Source organism: Aedes albopictus, chromosome 2 (genome assembly GCF_035046485.1).
Source record: "Aedes albopictus strain Foshan chromosome 2, AalbF5, whole genome shotgun sequence".
Lineage (NCBI taxonomy): Eukaryota > Metazoa > Arthropoda > Insecta > Diptera > Culicidae > Aedes > Aedes albopictus.
Window position 1 is genome coordinate 37,907,275 of NC_085137.1, and position 19,904 is coordinate 37,927,178.

At 42.9% G+C, this 19,904-nt stretch overlaps 1 protein-coding gene across 8 annotated transcripts in view; it reads right to left on the reverse strand.

Moving 5' to 3' along the window:
- Window positions 1–19,904, reverse strand: part of LOC109410817 (disintegrin and metalloproteinase domain-containing protein 10) — a 301,283-nt gene that overhangs the window by 17,736 nt on the left and 263,643 nt on the right. For all 8 annotated transcript variants that reach the window (XR_009997373.1, XR_009997371.1, XM_062849478.1 and 5 more), the window contains 6 exons: window positions 14,803–15,407; window positions 9,127–9,273; window positions 8,899–9,059; window positions 916–1,150; window positions 327–849; window positions 23–264 (listed from right to left, as the gene is read on the reverse strand). Coding sequence is in view for 6 of the 8 variants with exons in the window: in XM_062849478.1 (XP_062705462.1) it covers window positions 23–264; window positions 327–849; window positions 916–1,150; window positions 8,899–9,059; window positions 9,127–9,273; window positions 14,803–15,407 (1,913 nt within the window). In the remaining 2 variants the exon portion in view is untranslated. The remainder of the gene's footprint in view (window positions 1–22; window positions 265–326; window positions 850–915; window positions 1,151–8,898; window positions 9,060–9,126; window positions 9,274–14,802; window positions 15,408–19,904) is intronic.

The following is a 19,904-nucleotide window of genomic DNA, read 5'->3' on the forward strand; positions in this document are numbered from 1 at the left end:
ATTTCGATAACGATGATCTTACTTGGAAGTTATCACAGGGTGATCCTGGACGTAAACTAATCCCCCCGTCGGGTAACCCGAAGAGATGAGCAAACTCACTGGTGCTGCGGCAGGTGCCGGTGTCGTTCCCGTTTTGGCACGCCAGCTCGCACAGCTTCCGCTTGTCGATGTTCGGAATGATGTTGGACGTTAGGAAGCACTCAGTCATATTCCACAGCAGACAAATCGACCCGGCACATTCGCCCTTTATGCACAGTTGGGTTCCTGTTGGGCAAAAAAAAAAGTAAGACTTTTTTATGATTGGATTAATTTGTAATAAACCATACCGTTATTGCACTTGGTCTTGTCGTCCCGCGGTTTCGGCTCGGGACACTCGGCAGTCGTTCCGTTGCAAGTCGAACTCCAAGAGCACTCGGTTTCCTCCTTACAGGTCACATTGGAGAAGCTCGAGACGAACTTGCAACTATTGCTATCACAGCACGGTCCCTGCGAGGGGCTACATTGCGTCCGGGCCCGCCGTGTACAGCCCTTGGCCGTGGCGTTCAGTCCCAGATCCACTTCGCTGATCACCCGAGGATAGCAGCACTTGTCGGCGCATTCTTCGTCGTTGAACCCACAGTCGCATTCCTCTCCGATTTCAACGATTTTATTGCCGCAGAAGGCACCCTCCGAAGCCTGGAAGCAGTTGCGCTTCTTGCTGTCCTCGATCGCATCCAACACGTTGGAGATGTTCCGCACGGAACAGGTGGAAAACTTGCTATTGTTCGGCCGATCGCCGCTGGTGGCACTGGCGAACATGATGTAGTTACCGTTGATACCTCCCGGGCGACATTCGGCAGGGTAGTCATGCTGATAAAACAAATCCGAGATAAGTTCCGTTACTTAGAAATCTAGTGTAAGCAAAAGCATACTCACCGGTGACCCGAAGTTGTGGCCAATCTCGTGGGCCAGCGTCAGCTGCGACACCTTCGGCGGAACGCGACTGTTGTAGTTCACGAAGGTGATGATACCCGTGTTCAAGGAACGTTTGGTGCTCTGGTAGAGGCCGGCCACCGTTTCCGTGTAGGTCTTGTACTTTTCGCAGATGCCCCCGGAAGCACCGGATGCCGATGCGACCCAGGCCAGTCCGAGGGTGCCACCGGTGAAATCTCTGTTGGAGCGATAGGAGAAGAAGAGATTGAATATGTGAGTACTAAACAAATTTGCAGACATCGGAAATGTTAAAAGTTCTACATTAAAAAATAATCGTTTTACTAAAAAAAAAAAAGATCTCAAAGCTCAGTGGTCCCTCAAAAGGCCATTACACCTAACGCCTAACGTCTTCAAATCAATTGACTCTGTGCCAAACTGAGTAGTTCCTTCCCCGAACACCAGTTCTCCGAATGTTCTACTACCTCAATGCCCTACTATCCTAAAGCCTGTATCTGCAATAATCGGGACACAGAAATACAGCTGTTACTCTGCTATAGATACATAAAATTGTTCACATTTGACCTAATAACATCTTCATATGTGTTCATTTAACCTACAAAACTTTATGTGAATCGGTGCAGTTTTGTTGTTGTAGCAATCAAAGAGTAGATGCCTTTGAATTTTGTACAGCCCCTAATTTTGCGTGTCAGCGCTGTAACATTTGAATTTGGCAAAGGAAATGGCTGAAATTTTGAACACAAACCTCTCAATCTACATTTTTTGCATAGGCAAAATTTCAAAAAAAATCGATGCACTATCAACAATTTTATAGTCGAAACATGTATTGGGACAGAACTTGATTTCAGCCCCTCGAACAGCAATTTGTCAACACCCTTCATTGTTTCGATTGTACTATTAAAAGTACTATACCAATAACCATCAAATTTTGCAGGCATAATATACACGTAATCAACAACCTTCTGTGAAAATTTCATGAAAATTGGCAGAAAAATTCAAAAGTTATAATTATGCAAACATCGCACATGAAAAACACGAAAAATATTCTCTAACACTCATCCCTATCAACACCAGTAGCTTTCAAACCAATTGATCAAAGTTGATGAAAGTTTGCAAGAAAATGGCTCTATAAGTATCATAACAGCTAACGAAATTTCATAATTATCATCAAGGAACTTTGAACTGTAGCGTGAAAGAACCATCTATTATGCGAACGAAAATTGATCATGATTGTACAAAATGTTTAAAACTAGGTCTGTTTGTTTTTCATCCACAGTTAAAAGTAATGCATAGATTTTTATGAAATTTGGCACAAATAATATACATACACCAAAGAGTTCTCAGTCAATTATTTGGCCAATTTTACCGATCCATTACAGAGCTACAGCCGTGCTTCTGTGTCCCGATTATTGCGGATACAGGCTTTAATAGCTATTTATTCAAATGACCCGTTTCCCTGAAAGGATCGAAGGAATGCCTTCACAGATATATTTAGGAAGTTGCATGAAAATCTTGCAATTCCTTTCTTTTTATTTCGCAGTTTCTCACAGAAATCTTCCATGGCAGTGCATTCTCTTGGACTTCTTCCTTGAATTTATAAAAGGTTTTTTTTTCAGAAGGTACACACTTAATTTGGAATACCGTGTTCGGTGAATTATTGACAAAAATATAACAGCTGTATACAGCTATACTACATTGTTTACCTTTTGCACCAGATTTTGACAGTTGGTGTACTGACTCTCAGTAAAATCGATTACCGAGGCTACCGAAATAGTTCTGCTGTTCAATTTTCATCAAAAAAGTGCTGAACAGACAATAATTCAGGATTGAGAGTGTGAGATGCCATCCAAAGGTTTTTCCGGATTTGCTGCAAGAGTTACTTCCGAGATTTTTCGGAGACTTGTTCCTCGGATTTCTGCAGGAGTTTCACGGTGTTTCTACATTGCCATCTTGCCATTCTACGCCACTCTACGTCCATATACCTACAACGGCATTCCCAACATGGAACAATTTTACTTAGAACGGCAGTGCAGGAGTACCTCCCAGTATGTCTTCCAGAAGTTTTATCCGATATGCTTCCAGAGTTTCTCACTGGATTCCTTGCGGAGATCCTTTCTAAATGTATCCAAAGTTCCTTCATGAGTTTCAATAAGTTGTTTTCCGAAAAAAAAGGTACAAAACTGATTACACTCATTCGAAAAGGGTGTTCTGCTTAGAGGATCCGAAAAGTCGGTACAAGACTTTCAAAGTAATAGCGGGAAAACATCCATGAGAAATGTCAGCAAAGGATTCAAACCGGCAAACTTCCAAAAAGAAGGTCCGGGAGAAATCGAGGACGAAATCTTGTACGAAATTCCAGGGTAAATCCTAAAAAAAACTCTAAGAGACATCTCGAGAGCAAATCCACAAGGAGGTACCGGAAGAAACTCCGAGAGAAATTTAGTGAGAATCTTCAAGAGAAATACCAAGAAACATTAATGATCCTGAAGCAAAAAACTCACATAGGAATCCCGGGAGAATTTATTGGAAAAAACTCACGGAAATTTCTTGAAGAAATTGCAGAAGGAGCTTCGGCAAAAATTCCCTAAATGGCTATGAAGGAATACAAAGAAAACCTCTGGAATAAATCCTGGGAATTTTGTGAAAACTCATGAAAAAACCGTTGGAGGAACTTCAGTAATATCCCATGTAAAACTTCTGTAGAAACTGTGGGAGAAATCTAGGGAAAACTCCTGGGGAAATTCGTTCCGGAAAAAATCGCGAAAGGTCATTCAAGGGGAATCCTGAGAGAATCTCTAAGAGAAACTTCTCTACAACACCTGAGAAATATCCCAAGAGAAACTCCTGCAGAGATCTATATAAATAAAAATGGAATGGTGTTTGTATGTCACGAATACGCTCGGGAACGGGTCAACAGATCGACATGATTCTTTAACTATTGCATTCCGCCAGGACTCCGACGTGTTCGTGCGAAAAAATAATTAGAAAAAGTGACCGGGAAGGCAAGAAAAACATGGAAATCTGAAATTCCATTTTGAGGGGCATTTCGTCATGGAACCGGATGTCAACAAACAGAGTAGGTAGGCAGGACGACGTTTGCCGGGACTGCTAGTTCTAGTATAAATTCTGAGAGAAATCCCACGTAAATTTCTTTGGGTAAAACGCAGGAGAAACGGTGGAAAAAACATCACGAGGGACTCTAGAAGCAATACAAAGAAAACCTGTGAAAGAAATTCTCGAAAGAAATTCTGCAGGATCCCCGTGAAAAACTCTTGGAAAATCGGTCGGAGAAACCCTAACGGATTTTCTGAAGAAATCCTTGTAAAGAAATTTCTGGACAGCTATTGACTTCCAGATTCATCAACGTTAAATTTGCCGGATCTTTGGGCCTAGGAGTCTTTCTCTTGTTCCACTAATATGCTTATTTAGATTCCTTCATGATATAACTTATTGTTATTATTTATTTATTTTCATTTGACAAGTTTTTCGAATAACCTTTGCATGGTCGGACTGGAAAGCACCATCTTAGGTATATGCAGCAGGATCGACAGCTGACTGCACCTTTACATGATTGTGGATGACTTCAATACCCATCACCCATCATGGATTTTTGACATCTGAATTGACAGAAATCTGGAAAACAGCTATTTTGACGAACCCTTGCAACCCTTGCACGCGATCTTGGTCTAGCAATAGACTACAATAAGGATTTCAGTTTGCACGAGCCCGTGTATTCTATCCTAAGAAAACTCCCACTTATCGGTCGATCGGCCCTGCTTGACACAATAACCGGGTATTGGCCAATGGAGCTATAACCGATCAGTGGAGAGAAGGGTTAGTTATTCATATCCCTAAAGAGGGAAAGAACAAGACGTTGACGAAGGGTTTTATACCAATAACCTTACTTAGTTGCATGGGGAAAATACTCGAATGAAGACCTGTATGTAGATGTAGTCTCACTAGACTTTCCAAGACCTATGGCATGGAGACCAGAGATGGCATTCACCATTTGCAGAGAGTTACATTCACTTGCTACTATCTCAGTTCAGAAGCATGCTATCGAAAAACAATGTATGGATGAATTTAACCTTGTAATTTTATCTGAAAGTTTGCCAAATAACATTGGGGTCACAAACGTATACCAAAGTCGTGAGCGAGCTGTGAAAGCAACTCTCCACGCCGTGAATGTAAATTACATTCACGGCGTGGAGAGTTGCTTTCACGGCTCGCTCACGAGTTAAGCATGCGTGTGCGACCCTTATGATATTCGGCAAACTTTCAGATAAAACTACAAGGTAAAAGTCATCCATACATTGTTTTTTGATAGCATGCTTATGAACTGAGATAGTAGCAAGTGAATGTAACTCTTTGCAAATGGTGAATGCCATCCCTGATGGAGACTCCCTATTCTGACAACCCTCAAGAGATGGGGTATCCGAGAGCGAATGACAACTATGTAGCTAACTTCCTGCATACATAACCGCAGTTTTCGAGGTTTGAACGCAGGAGCCACCTTCTTCCCCAGGTTGCTGGAGAATGGCATCTTGCAGAGCAGTCTCCGAAGTTTCTCGTGACACTTTGACTGAAGTAGGTAGGGCAATGTGTGTCCCTAGCATACTTTCCGGATCCGAACTGTGGAGCAGAGGTAGCACCGCGGTGCTAAATACTCTAGAGCTTCAATACCGTAAGACTTTGAAAATCTGCTCAGGTGCTTTCGAAACTTCACCTGGTGTAGTGTGGAAGGCTTCCACTGGTACATCTGGTAGCAGGGGACCTTGCTACTAAGCATGCGGTGCTGGTGCCAATCCTGGAGTAGCTCAGGCTATCTTCAGAGACGTTGCAGCTTCGTATGCAGATAGGCCACACTTTTTCACCGGTGGCTCATTAGTATAAGAGGAAGTAGGGTATGGGTATGGAGTGTCAGGAGAGGCCATAAGTCGCTGCGTCCGGTCTCTGTAGTATCTTCTCAGCTGAGGCCTATGCACTACTGCAAACTTGCAGGCATGCAAACGGGTCTAAGGCTGTTGTTTCCAGACTCCGCAAGTTGTCTCTCTTCTCTAGAACATGTGAAACCCATGGCTGATTGAGGTACAAGAGAACACGGGGTGCCTGGACACCAATTGCTCATAAAACACTAAGCTAAGTAGCAGGCTGAATTCAAAAGATGGGAGCTACGAAGAAGTATAACAAGAATAAGTGTATTGTATTGATATAGGGTGACGATGGGTATTATCGGCAGGTTTGTTTTCTTCGTCATGAGGGGTTTTTGTTGGCCAAATTTCCTGAAACTTGGTCATATCATTCAGCTTGGATGGGAAGGATTTGAGGCTAACTCTGAGTTCAACAGCTTTCAAAAAACCCCATGACGAAAATAAAACTGCCGAAAATACACAATTTCCCCTATGTCCTGTAATAGCAATAAAATGCATAGCGAATTATACATAAAAAAATAAGTTACTTCTTGTAATGCTTGACGTCGGAGTAGATTTCCACTATTGTTTTATCGAACATTTCATTGTGTTTATGTCAAAACTAAATACTATCACTGCATGAAATCGTAAATGATTAGACTCATTAAACCTCTAGATAATTACTATTGGCAACCATGAAAACGGTGATCTGAACCGATCTGAATTTTCTCATTTCACTCGATACCAAAGAAGAGGAAAAAAAAACTATTCCGGCTAAACGCAGTGGATGGATTCCCACAGATGGGAGACCAATAAAGCACGATATCTACAAACGCCGTCCTGACAGGGCAGGTGCGTTTGGTAGCTGCAAAATAGTAGCTATGAAAATGATTTCGTGCTGTTCGAGCCATGCGACTTCTTTGAAAAGTTCTTCCAAGAAATCCTATAGGAGTTTCTCCGGGAATTTCTGTGAGAGTTCATCCGGGAATTCCTCTAGGAGTTTTAGTAGATTTCCTTCGAAAATGCCTCTAGGAGTACCTCTAGAAATTTCTCTAGGAGGTCCTCCTGAAATTCCTAGAGACTCAAGGTGTTGCTCCAAAACTTTCTCTAAGATTTCTTCTTGGAGTTTCGCAAGAAGTTCTTCCGGCATTCCTTCAAGGCAATCCACCGAGGATTTCTTGAGATGTTCCTCCGGGAAATCCTCAAGGTGTTCCTCCAAAAAATCATCTAGGAGTACCTCTACGAGTTCCTTTGGAAAAACCTCGGGGAGTGCTTCCAGGAATACATTTAGAGTCCTACCTGGAATTTCCCTGAAAGTTCGAAAGATTCTTTTTCTACGAGTTTCGCCAGGATTTCCTTGGGGAGTTCCTTCGAGAATTCTCCCCAAACTTCTGTAGGAAATTCTCGAGGGGTCCCTTCAGGAGATTCTCTAGGGGTTCCTCCGGAAATTGTTCTAGAAGTAGAATTTTTTCTATGAGTTCCTCTGGGAATACTTCAAGAAACCCCACAGAAACTTCACAGGAATTCCATAAGGAAACTTTTTGGAGTTTCTCCACGAATTAAACTAGAGGTTTCTCCAAGAAATCCTTTCGGAGTTTCTTCAGGAATTCTTCTTGAATTCCTCCGGAAATTACTGTAGAATTCTTCCGGAAATTCCTCTAGGAGTTTTTCCGGAAAATGCTCTTTGAGTGCCTATGAGATTTCTTTTTAGGAGTTTCTCCGGGCATTCCTCTAGGAGTTTCAATTGCATTTCCCGAACAGTTCCCGCGAGATTTCCTCTAGGAGTTCCTCCAGAAATGTTTCTAGGAAATCTTCCTTATATTCAAAAGTTCAAATGTCATTTTTGCTAAAAGTTTGTTCAGAAATTCTTCGAGAAGTTTTTCCGGATATGCCTATAGGAGTTTCTCCAGGAATTCCTGAAGGAGTTCCTACCCTCAGTAATTTGTCCAGAAGTTTCTCCGGGGATTCCGCTAGCAGTTTCTCTACGAATTTTTATAGTCTCGCTGGGAATTCTACTAGGATTTCCTCCAAGAATTCCTCTAGGAGTTCTTACAGGAATTTCTCTAGAAGTTCTTCCGGGAATTCTAAGAGTATTTCGGGGAATTTCTCTTGGTGGTCATCCAACAAATCCTCCAGGATTTCCTTTAAAAAATCCTTAAGTAGTATACCTCTTGAAATTCCTCTAGGAGTACCTCCAGGAATTTCTTGAGGAGTCCCTCTGGAAATATCTTTAGGAGTACCTTTAGAAATTCCTCTAGAAGTTGAAAATGCACTTTATAGGAGTTACTTCAGGTTTCCTCGAGGAGTTCCTCGGATAATTCTTCCAGAAGTTCCTCCAGATATTTCTCAAGAATTTCTCTTGGAGTTTCTCCGGGAATTTCTCAAGGAATTCCTCCGGGAATTCCTCGAGGAGTTCCTCCGATTAATCCTCTAGGTGGTCTTCCGGGAGTTGTTATAGGAGTTCCAAAAGGATATTTTTTTTTTCTAGAAGTCTCAATTGGATTTATTCAAGGAGTTCCTCCAGGAATTTTTCTAGGAGTTCTTTCGGAAATTCTTCTAGAAGTTCAAATGGATTTTTTCTAAGTGTTCATCCAAAAATTTCTCGAGAAGTTCTTCAACTTGAATTTTTCAAATTCTATGAGTTTATCCCGAAATTCCTCTTGGAGTTCCTTCAAAAATTCCTAAAAGAATTCCCGTCGGGTTTTGTTTCGGATTCCCGGATAATCAAGGCGACTATGGATCGAGTGATGTGCGTAGTTCGAGTATCAGGGACACTCTCGAGTCCCTTCGAATTTCGCAGAGGGTTACGGCAAGGTGATGGTCTTTCGTACTTGCTGTTCAACATTGCGTTGTTAGAAGGTGTAATAAGGAGAGCGGGGATAAACACGAGTGGGACGATTTTCACGAAGTCCGTTCAACTGCTTGGTTTCGCTGATATTATAGCTTGTAAATTTGAGAGTTACAAAGCCCTGAAGTTCTAGCTAATAAGCTTGTTTTACAGAAGTGTGTTACGATCCAAAGGTTTACTTCTAGTAAGAGTTTCAATGGTGTTACTTACCGATAGGTGAACACATACGCCAGGCAGAATATCTCATGATTGCCCAGCGAGTGCAAGTTCAGGAAGTTCGACACATCGATGTTCTCCATGCAGAACGGATTGGACTCGCCGTTGTAGTTTTCGTTGCACGCCGAATCGTCATCGATTTTAATTCTTTGAACCTGAAATGAAGAAGATGGATACAATCAATACAGTAATTCTAGTACACTACCTAGAAATCAGACTTACCTCAAACCGAATGTTGCGATGTTCTATCCGCCCGTCAAACTTAGTGTTCCGATAGATGTAGTTGACGGCCGTCACGTGGTGGGCTATCAGCGAAAGGATTTCCTCGCGAGTTTTCTCGTCAATCTCCGATTTTCGACCTCGGTCGTGCTGAAAGGGAGTATTAAAAAGTAAAATGAATAATTTTGCATAAGCACGTTGAGTTTCTATTAATTGTTGATGATTTGACCATAGGACGTTCCACGAGTTTGTAAGTTGTAAATAAGGTTATCGTGCCCATAATAATCTTAATCTCCCGGATTCATTCTACTCGAAAACAAAGCGATAACGGCACAGATTGAATCCATATTTTGAGTAATTCTCTAATCCTTCAGCAAATGAAAAAGCCAAAACTAAACTACCTTTAAGAGAATCAACAATTCCACTTAGCTGGCGAAAGCTATTTTATCAAGCTCAATAAACATCTGCTACAGCAAGCCATCCCACCGCCAACCAGAAGCGGCGGCATTAAATCTCCTAGCGTGAGCTTTGCCATGCCGACACTACTGTCACTAATCGGCTCCGATGATCACTATCCATCTATATCCCAAAAGGATACGCCACGCCACGCCACGGCACCACTCCTTTGATGCCGACATAATGTTCACGCATTATAACTGCTGGGAAAACGATATTTACCAATCGAGCCTCGCTCAGGGAAGCTTCTCGAAATGTGATATGCCAAATTGGCGTCGTCTGTGGGTCGTTGTCGCCATCGCCACCATCGACAACGACATTCGCACACTTAGTTTCGTCGTTCAAGTCCATAGCAAAAGGAAGGACACACGATATGCCCATTCATTAAAACAAGTGAAAGGAATTTATCATTTTGGGTTCCTCCGGCCGAACTAGGGATAGATAAATCATCCCGTAATTTATTAGCCCAGGCCCCAGACAGAGAATTGGGTGCATCCAGCGGAGAGGCTAGTGCTAGAAAAAGGAGTTTCCATAGACCGATATCGACATATGGTTTGCCGAATGGTGTTTGATGCGCTGTGTAAAACGATACAGATAGTACATACCAAGGTACGTACAGTATAACCGATAAGATTGTTTTACTAACATAGTATACAAAATGTATAGTATAGTTCAGATCAATCTTCAGATAAAATAACACCAACGACAAATCTTTGCAGACTTATGCAAAATGGTACAGCACAAGTGACTTTAGTCCAAGATCCTTACTGCCGTGAAGGGAATTTCTATCCTGGAAACCTTGTGAACTCGGTGTTTGATACTCGAGACTGTGTGCTTGTCAACAACGCAATCGTTGCTAAACTCGTCTCTGAATTAACAATCAGATATGTATGTGCAGTCACAATTGATGTATCCGTTGGAAACCTCAACAAGAAATACGTCTATTGTTCGGTTTATTTACCGCATGATGAATCATCCCCTACAGATGCTTTCAAACAAGTTATCGCATATTGCACTTCAAAATGCCTTCCGCTAATTGTTCACAGTGATGCTAATGCTCACCATCTGCGGCAGCTTAGACATAAACTTGAGATGCTCCAGTTCGATGGAGTACTTAAGTAGTACAGATCTTGGATAACTTAACATAGGCAAACGTCCAACCTTCATCGTATTTAACAGAGAGGAAGTGTTAGGCATAACACTGACCATCGCCACATATTTTTTGAACATCTAAATGTTACTTCGCAAACTTTGCGTCTCGTTGATTGATTGATTTGTCTTTATTAAAGAGACTTTCAGCCCTTTGCGTTTTAGAAATCCCCGGTCAATCGACTGGGATCTTTTTACTGATTTGGTTACGACCAAATTTCATGAATACTCACCATCCATTGACACACAAAGTGATTTAGATGATGCCGTTGATACTACAACGACCTTCATCTTGGAAGCTTTTGAAAAAGCTTGTCCTCCACGTTCTGTGAGGACCACAAGAGGAACCCCTTGCTGGAACTCTGATCTGGCGAAACGCGGGAAACAATGTAGAAAGAGCTGGAACAGACGACGTTCGGCTGGGTCGGAGGTTTTCAGGTCGGCTCGCAAGGCCTACCCCAAAGCTCTCCAGTCTGCAGAACGATCAGGCTGGGAAAACCTCTGTACAAATGTTTCCAGTTTGTGTGAAATCGGTCGGTTAAACAAAATCCTTGCGAAATCTAAGGATTTCCGAGCATGTTTCCGAGTGAACCAACTTCGTTTGCCAAATGGATTTGACTTCCTCTGATGAGGAAGTTCTGGAATGCTTATTCAGCACACACTTCCCTGGATGTGTGGATATTACATCTTCGGATGAACTTTTTCTTGTAGTTACGATTCCCTGGCTTCGGCTCGGAGCATTGTAACTATAGAATCGATTGAGTGGGCACTTAATGTCTTTGCTCCTTTCAAATCTCCTGGGGCACATGGGATTTATCCTATTTTGCTTCAGAAGGGATTTGATCATTTCAAACATGTTTTGAAAAAAATACTTGTTTGCAGTTTTGCTACAGGGTATATTCCCAAATCGTGGCGGGATATTACTGTGAAGTTTATTCCGAAAGTGGGTCATGCGTCGTATGAAGAAGCAAAGAGTTTCAGACCTATCAGTTTGACCTCTTTTCTTCTGAAAAGCTTAGAACGCATTGTGGATCATCACATCCATGATGTTCATCTGGCCAATCCACTGTGACTCTTTTACACAAGGTTGTTTACGATATCGAGAAGGCATTCGCACAAAAGCAATCCTGCTTGTATGTTTTCTTAGATATCGAGGGTGCCTTTGACAACGTGCCTTTCGATGTCATATTATTGGAAGCCGCACAGGGTCATGGTATATCACCAATGATTTCCAATTCGAATTACCAAATGCTCAAAAACCGACACCTCTTCTCGACATTACGTCAAGCAGCGATTAAGAAACAGAGTGTTTGTGGATGCCCTCAAGGGGGAGTCTTGTCACCACTTTTGTGGAATCTTGTGGCAGATACGCTATTGAGGCATCTCAATAATAACGGTTTTCCTACTTATGGTTTTGCCGACGGTTACCTAACATTGATAGTTGGTATGTGCATCAGCACCCTTTTCGACCTGATGCAAAGCTCACATCAAGTAGTTGAGGGTTGGTATCGCCAATATGGCCTTTCGGTTAATCCGAGTAAAACATCTATTGTTTTTTTCACGAAAAGACGATGCTGTAATGATGTTCTACCTTTGCGTCTCTTTTATTCTGAAATAGATGTGATTGAACAAGATGTTGTAGTTATTCTTGATTCCAAGCTTTCTTGGACACCTCACATTGAATTCAGAATCAAGGAAGCTTGTATGGCCCTCGGGCAATGCCGGCGAAACATTGATACAACTTAGGGTCTTAAAGCAAAGTATATGATCCATCTCCTAAGGATGTGCCTAATGGCTATGTCAGGAGCGTTCTCTTCAACTCCCACGGCAGCGCTAGAAGTTCTCTTTGACGTTGCCTCACTACACATTCATATCAAACAAGAAGCACTTTCTTGCACTTACTGCCTACGGGTACTCGGTCTACTCGAGGAAACTCTTGTGAACCGCAGATCAACACACACCTCGTTGTTTCCACTTTTGGTGAATTGTGAAAAAGTTGTGCTTGCTCCAAGTGATCTTACAATTGCTTGTAATTTTCCATATAGGACATTTTCCACGAAATTCCCTTCCCGGGAAGAGTGGACATCTGGATATCTGGAAAGAAGTATTTCAGACGGCATCGTATGTTACACTGATGGCTCCCTTCTCGAAGGTCGAGCAGGTGCTGGTGTTTATTCTCATGAGCTAAGGCTTCATCAGTCTTACTCACTTGGTAGACACTGCACCGTTTTTCAGGCCGAAATCTTTGCTCTTATGTGCGGAGTGCAATCAGCACTTCAGCAGCACGTAATGGGCAAAGTAATATACGTCTGTTCAGATAGCCAGGCTGCTATGAAAGCACTTGCTTCGGCCAACTCCAGGTCGAAGATAGTTATCGCTTGTCGAACTCAAATCGAGGAGCTGAATTCAGCAAACGCTGTTCACCTTGTATGGGTACCTGGCCATTCTTCCATCGCTGGAAATGAATTGGCTGATGAGTTAGCTCGCACTGGAGCATCACATGACTTCATTGGCCCTGAGCCAGCTATTCCGATATCGAAGTGTTGGGTAAAGCTTCAGATTCACACCTGGGCTGCTACTCAACACAGACAATACTGGGATAGTTTGGAGTCATGTCGTCAAACCAAATTGTATTGTACTGAGCCATCTCCAAGGGTGGCGAAGTATCTTACAAATCTGTCAAAGCAGAATTGCAGCATTCTGGTCAAAGCATTGACTGGCCACTACCGACTCAGTTATCACATGGCGAATATTCAGCAAGCTGATTCATTTGTTTGTGATACCTGTGATTCCGATTGTGGAACTTCGTATCATTTGATTTGTTACTGGATTTGTTAGGGAAACTGACTTCATAAACCTGAATCTTCGAGATATTCTGTGGTTCTTAATCCGCTGTGGTAAAGAACTACAGGATCTCTTTACGGTTTATGCGTTATTACAGTGCCCTTTTCAGGGCGCTGTTCGAGCACATTGTGGTACGCTTATGCGTTAATACCCTCTTCTAGGGTATCTTTTCCTGTTTCCTACCTGTCGCTTTTCCTATCCCAAATCTCATTTCCTTCCTTTCCCTTCAGGTAGATGATGAAATGGGCTTTTATTATGGCGATGGCACAAATGTCCCAAATGGAGGATAACGTGCCTCTGGAGTCGGCTTTCTGATACCTGATGGAGTTTTTAGCTCAAATATATGGGAAATTGGATGACCTCCAGTCTTACGTTGAGTACGTCGGTTTGTCGTGCTCGATTTGGCTCAAAATGAAGAAAATATCAGTTGATACTCTTAGGAACAAATTTATCGAAGATCATCCCACACTTCAATTGCGGTTTCAGCCGAGGAAAGGAATGACGCACTGAATGATAGATTAGCGGCATGATTAGAGGTCATGCAATTACCTCCAATTACAATTATATTTGGGTTGAAAGCCCCATTCAAACTTCAAGTCCTTTGCGCCAGCTTAGTTTTTGACCGATTGAAATAAATCAGTGAAATACTGTAGTTTCTGTAACAGTTTCTGTTTGCAACATCACAATTGTGTGATATTGCTTCAACTAGAATCAGTAAAAATACGATTCAGCTGGCAAAACACAGAAAGAGATTTTCTCATTGTTTAAAGATATCTTACTTCTTATCTCGCAGCTGACAACAAAGTATCCTTCCTCCGAACCAATCTACTTCCATCTACACACTGTAGAAACCCAACCCGTCTGGATGGATTAGTTCCATCCATTTGCTTCTTCCCCAACGCCTTTCTCTACATCCTAACCCAGTACCACCAACCCGTGATGTTACATTATTGGCTCCCGCGTAGCAACAGTGTTCCATGGAAAATCCCACGAGAGGAAACGATGGATTTCACATAGCTTCAATTTCGATCCGTTACTTTGTAAGAGAGCAGCATAGAATACGAGCTACGACAACCGACTCGACTTCAAGAATTCCATCTCTAACCAAACTTTGACAGCGCTATATTGATTACCGTGCAAATTGGTTGGACTCGCGAAAAAAAAAAGACGGGAATCGATGGAGCTGCTTCCGCAGCGGAAATATCCAACAAACTACACTCCAATACTCACATCGGCGATGCTGTCCCGGATGTGACGCCAGATCAGTGGATCCGTCTGGATGTACAGCGAGCAGGTGTTTTTGTTCTCCTCTTTGGGCCGGGTAGCCCGCCGGACCCGCTCGTGGGACCGCTGGTGCCACTCCCGATCGTCCGGATGCTCCCCGGCGGCCATCCAGTTGGCCGCTTTCGAGTACTTCTCGTGAGGATATTTAAACTCGTACCCGGTCTCGATCCGATTGCCGCCGCCGCCGCTGCCGGTGGCTTTGTTATAATTAGTATTCACATTATCTTTAGAATTACTTTTACGATAATTATTATTATAGTTCTGGCTGGTGCGGCTGCTGTCGCCACTGCTACTACCGTTAACATTATTATAGTTTGGCTGAGTTGATGATTTTTGGAATAAATTTCCGTCTAAATTATTCACATTATTATCTGCACCACTACTGGTGGCGGCGGTTTGCTTGGTCGACGGCGCTGCTTCCGTGCTGGCACTGTTGTCATCCTCTGCTGCACCGCCGTCATATGTGACGGTATCGTCCTCCTGTGCGGAGTTTTGAACACGGTCCATCCATGCGGATACCTCATCGTTGAAACCGCATCCGGAGGGGTGGCCTGAAAATGGTGAATATGGAAGAAAGATAATGTTTTAAAAATTGGAATCGATTGGAAATCACAGCAGATATGGTTTTGACAAATAAAACTGATGAACTAACGTCTGCGGTAGAGTTTGAAATTGGGCTGAGTGTGGTGTTGTTTAGAGTGAGAATATGATAAAACTGTATAACTCTAGACCAACATGTGAAAAAGGCGGATTTCCAAAATCCTCGAATCGAGAAAATGCAATACAAAGTTTTTCAATCGCAAATTTATTCCTATTTTACAATTTATGGAGAATAGTTATGATAGTTACTGTGCTCAGTAGCATTGAAACATTATTTTTGTGCAAATATTAAAAGAAATAAATCTGTGAATTAATACTGCGGCATACTTAGCATAGGAACTTTTTTCTTGATATGTATTCGTTTCCCAACTTTCAACCAAAACGAAAGTTAATAAAGAACGTTACCTGTTAACCCTCAAGGTCTACTCATTGTTAAAAAATTATGGGCGATTCACGCAAAGAAGCAATATACGGCATTTCCCAGTTTGCGGGTACCGGGTACGAGAATTGGAAATTCTAAGTTAAACAATTTCCGAAGTCCGTCTGCCCTTATAGACTTCCAAAGTCCAACGAAGCCCCAGCAGCTACAGCAGAATCAGACAGATTCAATTAACAGGACTATAAGGCAGCGAGTCTGATTATCTCATTTATCCACGACGACATAATGGACCTCATCCCGGGAGGATGCTATGGCTCGCTAGTAATCGCTTTTGAGAATTTCGGTGATGGCAAGTTAACGTTGGATGTGGTGGCTGAAGAACTGGAGAAGAGCGATCGGATGTTGGACACCCACAAGGACCCCCTGCGGCGTTTGCTGATAACAAGCAGAAGATGCGCAAGTTTGCTGGCAAATGCAAACGTTGCCACAAGACAGATCACATGAAAAAGGACAGCCGAGTTAAGATTCAAGCTGAAGTCAACGCAGCCAGTGGAGGAAAAGCCGTAGCCTTCATGATCAGAGAGTGTGTCGACAGAAGCTGTCCAGAGAAAAATCGTGCTCAAGCTTACCTCCGGAGCCAGTGATCACCTTGTTAACGAGGAGAATTGCTTCAAGAAACTCGTGAAGTTGAGCCAGCCGATCATAATCAACGTCGCGAAGGACAATGAATCGATGAAAGCGTGACACAAAGGAACGATTATTGAAGCCTTTGTGCGATTGGGAATGCAGGTAACCATCGATGACGTGCTGTACGTTTCAGATCTGCGACCAAAACTTCTTTCGATGAAGAAACTGGCTAGAGCGGACATGAAGATAACGTTTATGAGAAAAGCAGCGAAGATGGAACTTGAAGCTGAAGAGATCGCAATCTGTCCAATACGCGGAGACTTCTACGATTTTGACATCTACTATAAACAAGGTTCCGCTTTTGTCTGTTAAGTCTCTGGCACCACAACGGGGCAATAATAAAGAAGTAAGTAAGAATAGAGCAGGTCCGGGCTATGCTGACAGAGTCTCAAGTCCAAGAAACATGTGGAATGAAAGCAGTCCTGTATGCAACATATTCAAATTTGGACAAATCAGAAACCAAAGCTTCCGCAGCTGCGAGTATTTGGAAGTAAAATTTTCGCTTGGATTCTGCCTTAGCTGCGGAAGAAATCGAATTCAAAATGAGCATGAGAATAGATGACCGTACAATTCGTAGTTGCTACTCCGTGATTGACCAGAACAATCGAAATTACAACAGGGTACCAACAAACGGAGCTTAGGAGTAGCTTACCGTTCTCAATGGGTACGGCGTCTCCGGGAAGCTTATTAGATTGATCAAAGCAACGATGGACGGAGTAAGAAGCTGCGTAAGAGTTTCAGGCAATCTGTCTAGTTCGTTTGAATCTCGCCGGGGACTGCGACAAGGTGATGGACTCCCTTGCCTCTCTTCCCTGGAAGGTGGTATGCGACGAGTCGGGCTTAACAGCCGAGGTACGACTTTCACAAAATCCGGCCAATTAGTCTGTTTGGCGGATGACATGAATATTATTGCTAAAACATTTGGCACGGTGGCAGAACTGTACACCCGCCTTAAACATGAAGCAGCAAAGGACGGACACACGGTGAACGTGTCGAATAGAAAGAACATGCTAGCAGGCGGAACCACGAACAACAGGGCAAACCTAGGCAGCAGTGTAACGACAAACGGGGACACTTTCGAGGCGGTGGAGGACTTCGTCTACCTCGAGCCCCTACGGCAGGCAACAACGTTAGCCGGGAAATACATAGGCAAATCATCGGTGGAAGTCGGGCCTATTTACTATGGGCTTTACAAGAATCTACGGTCGAAAAAGATTCACTCTCGCACCAAATAGCACCGTGTACAAATCGCTGATAAGATCGGTAGTTCTCTACGGGCACGAGACCTGGACTATGCTCAAGGAGGACATGCCAGCGATCGAAGTGTTCGAGCGACGGGTCCTTAGGACCATCTTTGGCTATGTACAAGAGAACGATGGGTGGCGGTGAAGAATGAACTACGAGCTCGCGGTACTCTACGGCGAACCTAGCATCCGGAAGGTAGCAAAAGCTGGAAGGATACTATGGGCGGGGCATGTTGTGAGCGAGTATTGTGGCGAAGAACTGTTGATTCAGTTCTCTAATGTAAATGAAATGAATGAACAAAATGACCGGGGAACATTCGTTCTCATTTGCTGTGACGAGGGAGAAGATCCGGAAATGATTCAGTGAATTTATTTATTGCTCAAAACTTGTAAAAAAAACAGTAAATTTTGTTGGTAACGTAATGTTGGACGTGACTTCTTCTTCAAATTAAAGTGACAAGATGCAAGTGTATTATATTCATTACCGTATAACACCGGCGAAGAGAAAGATTCAGAGAGGCACTGAACGCAGCTGAACCGTCGTTCTTCAATCTCAGGCTCTCCCACTGGCTTCAGAAGCATGCTAGCCAATGAAGGCATATAGCTACCGCTTTGGGTTGAAAAGTGTCGGTCAAAGAGGAACAATTATGCTTCGTTCGAGTAAAAACGCTTCACTTTTCAAGCACTGGAGCGACCTTTTCTCCCAGCCAAACGAATTCTTTCAACTTCCATTGCCCAATCTGTATCTGTATCTGTAATCACTGAGCACAGGGCGATGCAAGAAACGACTGCTGAATGAATTGCTATCGAATCTGTCTGCCAAAGAAAAACGAAGCAATAACGAAAGAGGGTTTACATTCCGAGCCGGACACGAAAGCATTCGTTTCGGAACGTTCATTTAGCGTTCACTGTTATAGGATTCAGTGTTGTGAATTGAATCAATGAGCGCGTTTTGATTAATCAGTTGAATACCACTCTGTGGTTGAGAGAGAGTGCGAACGTTCTTTTGCTTATGCACCGATCCAAGATGATTCATTTACACACACTATTTGATTTCTTGTAATTTGCTTCTCTGACGTCGTTTGCATCCCGCAAAGACTTCGTGCCGATAGCCGAAATATGCGTAGAGGTATGAACGGAAGGCTCTTGACCGACATGAGGTGATTGAAAGGTGGAAAAAGCACTTTGATGAACGCTTGGATCGTAGGGATAACGTAGCCACGAGGGATCAAGGCAGCGGAGGAAATGACTATATCAATGCAGCAGAAGACATGAACGAACCAACGGAAAAATTACCGAAGGAGTGTAAGGAAGGAATAATCTGTCCCATTCACAAGAAAAGCGACAAGTTATTGTGTGAGTAATTCTCGAGCGATCACCTTTTTGAATATCATAGACAGTCGGTCGACAATGGATCAGTTCTTAATCGGACAGATTCTGAATAACCGAGAATACCTGGTCTCAATGCATCACCTGTTAATCGACTTAAGGCGATATACAACATTTTCGACCGCACAGAGCTATGGTAAAAAATGGACGAGAACAGTTTCCCGGAAAGGTTTCCAGACTGTTAAAGGCAACGATGGATGGTGTATAAAACTTCGTAAGCATTTCGGGTGAACTACGGTGGCAAAACTGCACACCCTCTTAAAACGTGATGTAGCAAAAGTCGGCCTTAAACGTGATGTAGCAAATGCGGCTAAAACATAGTACATGCTGGTAGGTGAAATTAAGCAAAGCCTTGTCATAGATGTTACGATAGACGCAGAAACCTTCGGGGTGGTAGAAGAATTCGTCTATTTCGGTTTTTTGTTAACGGCTGACAACAATGTGAGCCGTGAAATAGGAAGGCGCACCACTCAAGTAACATTTCAATGGCCAATCAGTCTTGTAGCGGTTTTCAAAACCGTTATAAAACCTAAAACCTTTTATTTTGGTTTAATAATGGTTTTAGGAACCTATTTTAGAATTTTAAACTAAGGTTGTCGAATGGAAAGTCTGTAAAGATTGTGTTTGCAAGAAATTTGGATGGTACAAGACGACAGCGGACAAAGTGGACTAACCAGGTCGAGAGTGATTAGGACGTCCCGAGAACGCAGAGAAGCAGCAGCGAACCGAAATGTATGGCGTAGAATGGT